General features: G+C 46.6%; 1 protein-coding gene across 1 annotated transcript in view; it reads right to left on the bottom strand.

Annotated features, from left to right (window-relative positions):
• The window catches only part of TMEM61 (transmembrane protein 61), an 11,997-nt gene extending 11,942 nt beyond the window's left edge, over nucleotides 1–55 (bottom strand). The window contains exon 1 of the mRNA XM_011973887.1: nucleotides 11–55. Within this exon, the coding sequence (XP_011829277.1) occupies nucleotides 11–55 (45 nt within the window). The remainder of the gene's footprint in view (nucleotides 1–10) is intronic.
• Between the last annotated feature and the right edge of the window lie 11,950 nt (nucleotides 56–12,005).

Here is a 12,005-nt window from a genome sequence, read left to right as displayed (position 1 = left end):
TGCTGCTGACCGGAACGCCTTGGCGCGGATCCGAGCCCTGGGTCCTGGGGGCCATCCCGCCCCCGCGAGCGCTTCAGGGCGGGCTTGGGAATAGAGACAAACTCCGAACCATTAGCGCTCAGCCGGACAGGGCTTAGGAGTCCCGAGCCCAGTCCTGTTCACCCCCATTTTATAGAAAGGGAAACTGAGGCCCAGAGAGGGGAAAGTCACTTGCCGAGGTGTTTACTGCGGACTGTGTTGACAGAAGCTGCTTTTTCTCAGCAGTCAGAGAGCAAGCCCTCCTGGCCCTCCAGGACCCCAGGTCCTGGCAAGGATGGCGTTCTCAGCCATAATGACCAGCATTTAAGTGCTCCCCACTACCGGCATCACTGCCCCAACCAGTGGAGGTCCCGGAAAGGGACTGAAGATGTGTGACCTAACTTCTCTGAACCTTCCTCCATCAAGGAGAGCTGATAATCCCTAACTCACAGTTCTGTGAGGATTGAATGCCTTAAGCATGCAGGTTAAGTGGCTACTGAAGGCCGTTTCTGTGGACAGGTGATTTGGGAACCTGGAGGAAGGGTTACGTGTGTGCGTGTGCGCGTGCCTCTGTGTGTGTGTGTGTGTAAAAATCCTTCCACGAGAGGACATCTGAGGTGTCTTTGGAGAGTAGGAGTGGACAACAGCATCCTGGCAGAAGGAGCAGCATGTAGATGATGTCACAGGCTGGTGAGATCCTGACAAGTTCATGTGGGCAAAGGGAAGCCAGTTCCAGGCCCAGCTGGGGTCTGGGTTTGGTTCTTGCCCTTTCCTGCTACTCCAGCAAGCCAGGGGACTGGGGCCACTTTGCCATTGGCATGGCCTAGATTCCCCAATGAGCTGGGGGTGACTAACTCTCTTCCCAGCCCAAGCGTAGAAGGTGGAGCAGCCTGGCCAGCAGGGATCTGAAGCCCAGAGAGAGGAAGTCACTGGCTCCAAGTCACAGAGCCGGTCAGCGGCAGGGCCCAGGGCACTTTCTCTGAAGAAATATTCCACCAGGAAACAAAAGCTCAGAGAGGGCACAGGCCTGTGTGTGCAAGGCTACAGAGCTGAGACAAGGACCAGGCAGACTTCCTTTGACTTTGCTCTGCTCAGTCTGTAGGTGGGACCAAAGGCCACTGGCAGCCCTCTTCACACCCTTGTGGGCTCGGGGCAGATATGAATTGGAAGCTAGAGGCCACAGAGCTTTTGGCTCCACTCATTTCCACAGGGCAGGCATCTGTGTGTGTTGAGGGCCCCTCACTGGTCAAAATGGACCCTTCCAGCCCTGCCTGTGTAGTCCCAGAAGTGAGTCACAGGTTGGTGATGTTGGGGTCCAGGCCTGGACAGGCTGATGTTGCTAGCACACCTCTCGGGCCCTGCTTCAACCTGAATCCCTGGGCCAGGCTGGAAGCTCAGTCCCTGGAACTGGACAAGTCACAGTTCCTTCCTGCCTTAGTCACTTTCAGACTAGAAGACTGACCACATCTTTATCTGTAAAATAGAGGCAATGGCACCTCCTTCCTAGAGTAGCTATTGGGGTTTAATAAGACCTTAGCCTAAGGAGCTGGCCTGGGTATGTCCTCACATGATACAATGGCTCTATTTGTGAGTCTCCCCTAGTTTATGAGGACCTCCTCAGTGCAGGGACCAGGTGTCACTTGGCTCAGGACTCAGCCAGATGCAGTACAGCTGGGACCAGAAGGGGCTGGGCCTGGGTGCTGATTGAAATCCAGGAATCTGCCCCAGGTTTTCTGGCCCTGTCTTCTTTCCCACCTTTCAGAAACTGGTCTCAGCGTCAGATCTGTGATGCTGCCCAGGCATGGCGGTGACCCTCTCTAAACAAGCATGCTCAGAATTTCCCTGGCCTCAGCTGGGCGACTCAGGAGAAAATTGGTTATCAGCTTCTGCCTCAAGGGGCTAGAGAACATTTGTACCCACTTATTACATGTCACCAGCCACATACTCTTCCCATTTCGTTGTCACCTCAGCTAAGTCATGGAGGGTCAGAGAGAAGTGCATTGCCCAGGGCTCACAACTAATAATTGGGGATTGGGGAGAGAAGGTACTGAAATCCATGTCAGTCTGAATCTCCCAGACCCGTATGCACTTCTCCAATTTTTGCCACATTGTCCCCTTTGTTACAGCCTGTGTTGCTGCTCCCGCCTCTCACTGGCCTCTCTGCCCCCAAGCTGACTGCCCTTCATGAGACACCAGCTTGAGCTTCCAAACCAGTATCCCCATCAGTCCCTCACCTGCCAAACCTTTCAATGGCTCCCCCATTGCCCTTAGAATAATGACCCCAGCTCCAAGCATCCACAGTCTTGTAACCAAGTCTCTGACCACCTCCCAGCTTCACTTCCTGTGCTCCCTACCATGTCATGCCTGAACTCACTGTTCACTGTGTCCCAGAGACAATGCCACACCTTGGTCACAAAGGTCCTTTCCTCACCTGGTGAGCTCATGCACTTCCCTTAAAACTCAGGTTATAGGTCACCTTGTGTAGGTGACTTCTCAGTGTCCCATAGTAGTATAATCTGGTCTCTCTTCTAGGCTTCCAAAGGGCTTTACAGGTCCATCCATCCTAGCCCTGAGCACACTGACAAAAATAAAACTGCATACCTGCCTCCTTCTTCTTCTTCTTTTTTTTTTTTTTTTTTTTTTTTTTTTCAGTGAAAAGAAATTGCTGGACATTGCAGAAAAATTAGAAAACATCAGTTAAGTTAAAAGAAATCAGGTCAGGCACAGTGGCTCAGGCCTGTAGTCCCAGCATTCTGGGAGGCTGGGGCTGGAGAATTCCTTGAACCCAGGTGGCAGAGGTTGCAGTGAGCTGAGATCATGCCACTGCACTTCAGCCTGGGTGACAAAGACCCTGTCTCAAAAAGCGTCTAGTAGCAACCTACAATGCACAGGACAGGACAGCACCCACAACAAAGAATTTTCCAGTCCCAGATGTCAAGCACCGGGGTTGAGAATCCCTGGTTTAGACTGCCTTAGTTAGGTTTTAGAGATTGGCTTGTTCAAAGGTTTGCAGACTGTGTTCCACAGAGACTCTGGGGCTCCTGGGAGTGAGTGGAATGAGAGGGAGTGGACAGGGACCCCAACCACATTCCCGGCCAGTCAGAGCAGGTGCCCTTTAGGTCAGCTTTTGAAGCTAGAGTTCTGTATTAGCTTTGCTTTGGAAAAATCCCTGGGGGTAGGGAGGTGCATAGAGAAAAGATTTGAATGCTGTTACCCTGCTTTGATTTATAGGCCCAGAAAAGGAAAGTGAGTTGCCTGAAGTCACATAGCAAATCTGAAGTACAACAGGGACCTAGACACAGAGCCTTGCTGTCCAGCACCCTTTGTACCACCCCTTAGCCCTATTGATAATTACTGATGCCCTGGGCTAGGAGTCAGGCACCTGGGAAGTGCTGGCAAACTGTGGCCCATAGACCAGACCTGGCTCACTGCCCATTTTTATACGGCCTGCCAACTAAGAATAATGGTTTTCACATCTTTTTAATGGTTGAAGAAAATAGAGTATTTCATGGCTGGGCATGATGGCTCACGACTGTGATCCCAGCACTCTGGGAAGCCGAGGAGGATGGATCACTTAAGGTCAGGAGTTTGTGACCATCCTGGTCAATATGGTGAAACCCCGTCTCTACTAAAAATACAAAAATTAGCCGAGTGTGGTGGCAGGCACCTGCAATCCCAGCTACTCGGGGGCTGAGGCAGGAGAATCACTTGAACCCGGGAGGTTGAGGTTGCAGTGGCCAAGATCATGCCACTGCCCTCCAGCCTGGGCAACAGAGCGATACTCTGTCTCAAAAATAAATAAATAAATAAATAAATAAATAAATAAATAAATAAGAATATTTCATTATATGCAGAATTTTATGAAATTCAAAATGTAGCATTTAAAAAGTTTTATTGGAATACAGTCGTGCTCATTCTTTACATATTGCTTTTGTGCTACAATGTTAGAATGAAATAGTATTGACAGAAACTGTATAGCCCCCAAAGCCTGAATATTTGCTATCTAAACCTTTACAAAACAGTTTGCTAGCCTGTGCCCCAGGCTGTAGCTCGGCCTGTCACTCATGTGCTATGCAATCTTGGCCAAACAACCACACCTCCCTGGGCCTCATCGCTTACAAAATAGGAGTAAAACTTCTCTCCAGAGATGGGTGCCTCATTAGTTTTCCATTGCGACACAACAAATTATTATAAACTTAGCAGTTTAAAATAACATCTATTTATTATCTCATATTTCTGCAGGTTAGAAGTCCAGCTGGAGTCAACTGGGTTCTCTGCGTTAGGGTTTGTCAAAGTCAAAGGCAAAGTGTTGGCTGGGCTGGCCTCTTGTCTGGAGGCTTAGGGGAAGAATCTGCTTCCAAGGTAATCCAGGTTGTTGGCAGAATCCAGGTCCTTGTCATAGGACTGAGGTCCTCATTTTCTTTCCAGCTGTCAGCCAGGGGGCCAATCTCTGCTCCTAGTGGCTGCCCCCTGGCCCCCTCCAACTCAGCAAGGGAAAACCTCCCTCAAGCCAAGTCTGCCTCATGCCTTGAACCTGTTTGACTGCCTTTTCTACCACTAGCCAAAGAAAACGCTCTGCTTTTAAAGGGCTCCCACGATTAGATTAGACCCACCCATCTCCTACCTTAAGGTCTGCTGATTAGTAACCTTAATTTCATCTACGGAATTCCTCTTGCCCTGTCACGTAATCAAAACATTAACATCAGAGGGCAAAGGCTATGAGAGCCATCTCAGAATTTTGCTTTCTGCAGGTGCTGTGGCAAGGAAGACAGAACATGTATGTTGTGAACACTCATTAGAGGATCACACTTGCTGTGCCAGGTACCATGGTGCTGGATGGAGAAAGCAGGACACATGGACAGATGGTGTGTTGACAAAGAATTTGAAAGCAACCCAGATGGTGACAAGAGCTTGTCTCTGAATGCCCCTTTTGGGGGTCACTAAAAATGCCCCAGGGTTTTTAGTTGGACCAACAAGGAGACTTCAAAGAGATGACATCTGAGCTGGGTTGTGATATACGTAGGATGTCAACAGGCAGAGAAAGGGCAGGGACTGGGAGTTAGGAAAGAACATCTGCTCAAGGCACAACACTGATTACCAAAGTTTCTATCATCCTTATGTTGGCAGTGGACATAATTTTAACCTTTTGTATAAGCCAGACTGTGAAGGATTATTAGCAGAATAAAAGCATTTATTGGGCCGGGTGCAGTGGCTCATGCCTATAATCCCAGCACTTTGGGAAGCTGAGGCAGGCGGATCACCTGAGGTTGGAAGTTAGAGACCAGCCTGACCAACATGGAAAAACCCTGTCTCTACTAAAAATACAAAATTAGCAGAGTATGGTGGCGCATGTCTGTAATCCCAGCTACTCAGGAAGCTGAAGCAGGAGAATTGCTTGAACTCGGGAGGCGGAGGTTGTGGTGAGCCAAGATCGCGCCATTGCACTCCAGCCTGGGCAACAAGAGCAAAACTCTGTCTCCAAAAAAAAAAAAAGGAAAAAAGCATCTATTGAATATGTGCCAAGTGCCAGACACTAGGCTGAATGCATTGTATTCTTAGCTCATTTAATCCTCAAAGAGCCCTATATGGTAAGATTTTTTTCTTTTTACAACTTCAAGATATATAATTTGTATACTGTAAAACTCACTCACTTAAAGTGTACAATTCAGTGGCTTTCAGTAAATTCACAGAGTTGTGCATCCATCATAGTCAATTTTAGAACATTTCCATCACCCTGAAAAGAAATCTCACACCCCTTAACTATCACACCCTAATTCCTCATTTCCCCCAGCCCAAGGCAACCACTCATCTACTTTCAGTCCTATGAATTTGCCTATTCTAAACATTTCACATAAATGGAAACATACAGTATGTAGTCTGGCTTTGTTCATGTAGCATAATGTTTTCAAGGTTCATCCCTGTTTTAGCATGTATCATCTTCATTCCTTTTTATTGCTGAGTAATATTCCATTGTGTGATATAAAACATTTTGTTTACTTATTGTTTGGTTGCCAGACATTCTAGTTGTTTCTACTTTTTGGCTGTTATGAACACTGCAGCTGTGAACATTCAGGTACAAGTTTTTGGGTGCAAGATAGAAAATACGTTTTTATTTTCCTCGGGTATGTAACTTAGGCACGAACTTTCTGGGTCTTATAGCTAACTCTATATTTAACTGATTCTGGATAAGGTAGGAATTTTTATTTCCACCCAAGGATTGAGGAAACTGAGGCTCAGAGAAATTCAGATAACTACCCAAGATCACAGAACAGAGTGTGCTTAAACTCAGGTCCATCCAACACCAAAGTTCTATACCCTCTTGATTCTATGTACACATAAAATAGCACAGAAGTCTCTTTTACAACCCACCTCTTAAAATATTCATTTAGTGATTGCAGCGACCTTTGTTTAATCTGCTGTATCCAAAAAGTTATATTGGCTAGAAGAGGTTTGACACATAGTAAGTGCTCAATAAATACTTGTTCAATGAAAGAGAGGCTGAGTCGGTGTGGATGATATGAAGGTGAGTGACTAAAGTTGTGGGAAATCCTCCAAGATTCCTGTTGGGTCCAGAGTTGCATCAGACTTGGTGCCAAGATGATTTTTCAGGCTCTTGGAGCTGGCTCCAGCCACCCTGCAAGGGACACGCTCTTCCCTTGAAGCCAACCTTGAAAGGCCCTGCTGGTTCCTGGAATTCTGTGCCTGGGAGACAGCCTATTCATGGAAAGAAGTAGCTGCGTCCTCAGAGTTCATGCTCTAAAAAAGGAAACGACAGTCTGTGGGTAAGAAATGGATTAGAAACCTCAAGGCTTCGGCTTCTTTGGAATACATTTTTTGCCCAAGTGTATCAGCCAGGGCTATTCTGGGGCTGCTGTTCTGGGAGGGCAGCCCTGGAGCTTGGGGAAACTGCACGCCAGTGGGAGGAGGAAATCTTGTCTGGGAACCAAGACCAAGAGTTAAGAGCCGGAAGGGTCTGTGGATGGGGAGGACTGGTGACGGCCTGGACTCCAAGAGTGACCTCAGGGATTCAGGCAGACCCATGAAAGGGCTCAGATTCTGGGAAAGAGCCAGCCGCTCCCTCTGTTGATAGAGATTCTAAAAAAAACAGCAAGCACAGCTGTCAATGTTGCAAAATCTCATTGTGCCGAAATTGGATGGGTGGGAAGACAGTTGGACAGGAGGGGCTGGTTCTGGTCCTGACTGTGACTTGTGGCTTTGGCCAAGTCCTTGCACCCTCCCAGACTCAGTTTCCCTATCTGTAAAAAGTTGGGTGTCCTTTCAAGTTCTGAGACTCTATGCTGGGGCTTAGCTCTCTTTCCGCCTCTCCTCTGTCCTCTTATTTTGAATTGAACTCACTAATCCACAAGCTTCCATTCAAATTGAATAGAAATCCTGGACTTTATTGAGTTAGCATCTGGAGGCTCTTCTGGAATCACCTGCCTGCTACCCCAGGATTTCTGAAGAACCCTGTTTCCTGCCTCAACCCCTGCCCCATGCACCAATCCCCCTCCCCACACAGCCCCATTCACCCAAGAGCTGATGTCCCTCAAGAACCTCCTACTCAGCCCATTCAGACCAAATCACCCTTTCTCTCTCAGCCTTCTCTAGGCTCAGAGAATGGCACCTCTATCTGTCCCTCCACCCACCCAACCCAGAACACCAGGAGGAGCAAAACGAGACCCTGGTAAAAATGCAATCTCTTGCTCCCCTTTCTGGGCCTGGCTTCTCAACAGCTGAGTGACAGGTTGGGCTTGATGGTGTCTGAGTATGGTGACAAGCCTGAATGCCGATTTACTCCTGACTCTGCCATTAGCCTGCAGAGTGACCCTGGCCAAGTAAGTCATTGCTCTCTGTGGCCTCAGTTTCCCCATCAGTAATTGAAATGGACCAGATGAGTGGAAAGGCACTGGCATTAGGGGCAGGAAATCCGGCCTCACCTAATGACCAGTTCATCATGCAGCCCTGGGACAGTCCCTTCCCAGGTAGGCCACAGTTTTCCCTTCTGTCAGATGGGGAGGGTTAGCCTGCCTGCTCTCCAAGGTCCCCCTACCCCTGCCTCTGACATTTTGGGACTCTGGCACTAGGTTCCTTAGGTCATTTAACTAACAGTTCCAGGATGTGTTTATCTCCTCTCAATCACTGTAGAAGCTTCCAGATTGTTCTTTGGAACATTTGGAGGTCCCTTAACCACTGTGGCTTCCCAGGCAGCTGGAGAAAACTTGGCCTGCAGGAGCTTATATTCCATTATTTTAAATAGAAAAATTAATATTGTATTCACAGCCCATCTAAAAAGCCCAGCCAATTTGTCCGAATAGCAGTAAAACATCCGTAAACATCTATTTAACAAACTACTAAGGATTTCTACATAACATGAAGCCTTATAATCTCTATATAATACAAAGTATTGACCTCATTTGGTGTTATTGATACATAATGATACTGTACAGTAGTAGATGCATGTTACATTTTCTTTCGATGAACATGTACTATAATGTAAATTACACTGAAATGGTATATTAAACATGTGCTGACTACAAGTGCCACTTAGCATAACAAAATACATAAATAAGCCAATTTGAAAATCACACTAATCAACAGAATAGTTTCCTCAGTGAGGTACAGGCGCAAGAGGAGGAGGTGGTGGCTGTAAGTGGTAGGTGATATGCCTGAGGTTGGTCTGTGTCCACATCCCAGGAACTGGGGATACCCTTTCTTTTTGACATTTAAGATTCGGGAAGCAAATGACTCTGACTAATTATCTGAAGCCATAGATGAAAAATTGGGTTAAAAAAAATCCAAGTGCACATCTGTTTGCTTTTCCTTTGCTTCCTTTGGGACCACGCTCTAGTCATTGCATTTTTTGCATACGACTAATCTGCTTGTGTTAAGAGCACACTCTCTTGTCATCATAGCTTGCCTGCCTGATGCAGGCATGGGTGATGGGCACGTACATAACCAGCCTCATTCTGTGCACATGCCCCTGCCCTCAGTACTCTTCATCACTTCTGCATTTTCTGTTAATGAAGAGTGTTTCTAGGCCACCTAAGCTCACTCACTTTCTTCCCTGGTTTTACATTTTCCTAGAAGATATTTTCACTTATAATGTGAGGAAGATGCCAGCAAATGATGCCCAACACATTTGGACAATGCAATAAAGGGAGAAAGAGCTGAGACCAGACTGCGGTGCACACTACATAATGCTCGCCATAGCTCAGTCACAACATACATGTTCTCACTGGCACACAAGTCGACCAGTCAGGCAGGTGTTCAATCAGGGCAGTGAATTACAGGTAATAACTTTGCAAGTCATCATCATGAGTATTCAGACAAAGAGAGTTCAAATATCAAGGAGTACCTGAATTTGACTGGTTATTTGTAATCCCCACAACTGCTGTTATTCCTGCTTCACAGATGGGGAAACTGAGACTCAGAGGGCTGAATTAACCAGAGTGGAAACAAGATCTGTCATACACTGTGTCCCCGTTCTTTCCGCCTCACAGCATGGCCCTGCACACATTGGGCTCTGCTTCTCCCCGACCCTATCCCCACTGGTCTAGATGGGGACTTTTTGTTACCCCCAATCTCTCCTTTGGCTCTCTTTTTCTCCCCTTACTAATCCCATGTCCCCCACCAGTCCCCTTTCTCTTCCTACCAAGCACAGATCATTAACACCTCCTTAGTCACATGCTACTTCGCCCTTAAAAAAGAAAAGGTATACCAGTTGGATGTGGTGGCTCATGCCTGTAATCCCAGCACTTTGGGAGGCCAAGGTGGGTGGATCACCTGAGGTCAGGAGTTCAAGACCAGCCTGAGCAACATAACGAAACCCCGTCTCTACTAGAAGTAAAAAATTAGCCGGGCGTGGTGGCGGGCACCTATAATCCCAGCTACTCAGGAGGGTGAGGCAAGAGCATTGCTTGAAACGGCAGAGAGGCAGAGGTTGCAGTGAGCCGAGATCACACCACTTCACTCCAGCCTAGGCAAAGAATGAAATTCTGTCTCAACAAAAAAATAAAAGAAAAAAAGGAAAAAAGGAAAAGGTATAAAGAAGGAATACGTAGCCAAGTGAATCCTGGCTTCCTCTTCTCCAATGCCTGCAAATGAGGTCACTGCTCCCTCAACCACCAAAATAAATATACAGCCATACAGCCTGCCCCCCAGCCCTCACAGGGCTCTGAGTAGAGTTCTGTGACCCCCTCCTTTGGTGACCGGGTGTCCACTGACAGTGCTGGATTGGGCAGAACATACAATGGCCCTTGCTACATTGCCCTGGACAACCTCACTCACTGCTGTGACTTCAGTTACTACTTCTCAGCTGATAAATTTTCATATCCAGCCCAGAGCCTCCTCCTAAACTTCAAACCCATTATCCTGGATTTCCAGCATCATATGGTGTAACCTGATCACCCTTCTGCGGTTTCAGCACTCATCCTTGCTCCTTCCCCTCTTTCAGGCTCCATATCTAATCAATAACCATGTCTGCTATTTTGCTCTGGAAATATGTTTTCTATCCATTCATTGGCTCTCCATACCAAGACAGCCATCTCTCTTCCAGGTCTCTCATCTCCCCGCAACACCACTGCAATAACTTCCCTCTGGTCCCTGGCCTCCTCACTCCAGTTAATTCCCCTCATGGCAGCTACCCTGATCGTGCCGCCTCCTTTGCTTAGGATTCTTTAATTTGCCAGAAAACAAATCTGATTAAAGTTAGGCAAGAACTGATTTAATATTAGGACATAGGACTACCTCAGGTCACCATGAAAAGGGCAGGGATGAAAGCCAGGTTACATTGACTCAATACCACCAGAATTCTCACCTGAAGTTTTGTGTTTTTACTTTTCCTGGTATATTGGTTTCACTCTCTCCTAATTCATACCAATTCTCTCCTAGTTCATACTGTCACTTCCAATACCACTACCACCTTTCATTCTAGGTTTTAAAACTTCTGGGGACAATCACTTGAATGAGGTGCCCACCCCGGGACCAATAAACTGTGACCAGGCAGCGGGGTCATGTAGCAAAGAAATGACAATGGGGGCCCATCCCTGCATATCAGGGCCTTCCTAGAGATGCGGGAAACTGACCAAGGCAGGCAGTCATCCAGACTGATGAAGTCTACCACAAAGGACTCCTCATTCGTTTTAGTGCTGTCATCTTATTTTCTTAGTGGGGATTATATTGCCCCTTTGAGAATTTGATAAAAAGCATAGACTTTATTCCTAGAAAATAAGCATTCCACAAGATTTTGCATAAATTACAGGAGATGTTTGGACTGTCTAAAGCCCAATCTACGGTCCTCAAATGAAGAGCTCCTGCTTTGGAATCAACGTCTTTGCCTGGCTTCCAAGGCCCAGCATGCTCTGCGCCCATCACTCTGCATTGGTCCCTTGTTCTAAGCACTTATTCTCTAGCCATGCCTGACTCCACATGTGGAAAGGGTTGCTCCACATTTTTGCTTGTGTTCCACTGCACCACACACATTGAATTCATCCTGCAAAACTCTGTTCATGAATCAGCTCCTCCAGGAAATGTCCCTGATTCCAGCTGAATTTCTAGATTCAAATTGCCTCCCATACCCACAAACGCCATTACAAATCATTCCTAGTAAGGTTTGAAAGTGTTCTGGAAACTGTCTAGGTAGTCATAGAAGCATAAAGCACACACATTGATGAAAAGCAATTGTTGGCCATCTCCCAATATATGTTATTATAGTCCAGCAAAGTGGGCCAAATTCAGGCTGTTTTTGTATAGCTGGTGAACTAAGAATAGTTTTTATATTTTTGAATCATCGACAAAAAAATCAAAAGAATAATATTTTATGACATACAAAAATTATGTGAAATTCAGAAGCCAGTGTCCAAAAATAGCTTTATTGAACACAGCCACACTTGTTTAAGATTTCCATATTGTCTATGGCTTCCTTAGCACTACAAGGGCAATTTTGAGTCATTACAACAGAGACCATACGGCCCACAAAGCCTAAAATA

The sequence above is a fragment of the Mandrillus leucophaeus genome, unplaced genomic scaffold (genome assembly GCF_000951045.1).
Source record: "Mandrillus leucophaeus isolate KB7577 unplaced genomic scaffold, Mleu.le_1.0 Scaffold14, whole genome shotgun sequence".
Lineage (NCBI taxonomy): Eukaryota > Metazoa > Chordata > Mammalia > Primates > Cercopithecidae > Mandrillus > Mandrillus leucophaeus.
The sequence above is the reverse complement of the archived record's forward strand: the minus strand, read 5'-3'. Positions and strand labels throughout refer to the sequence as shown.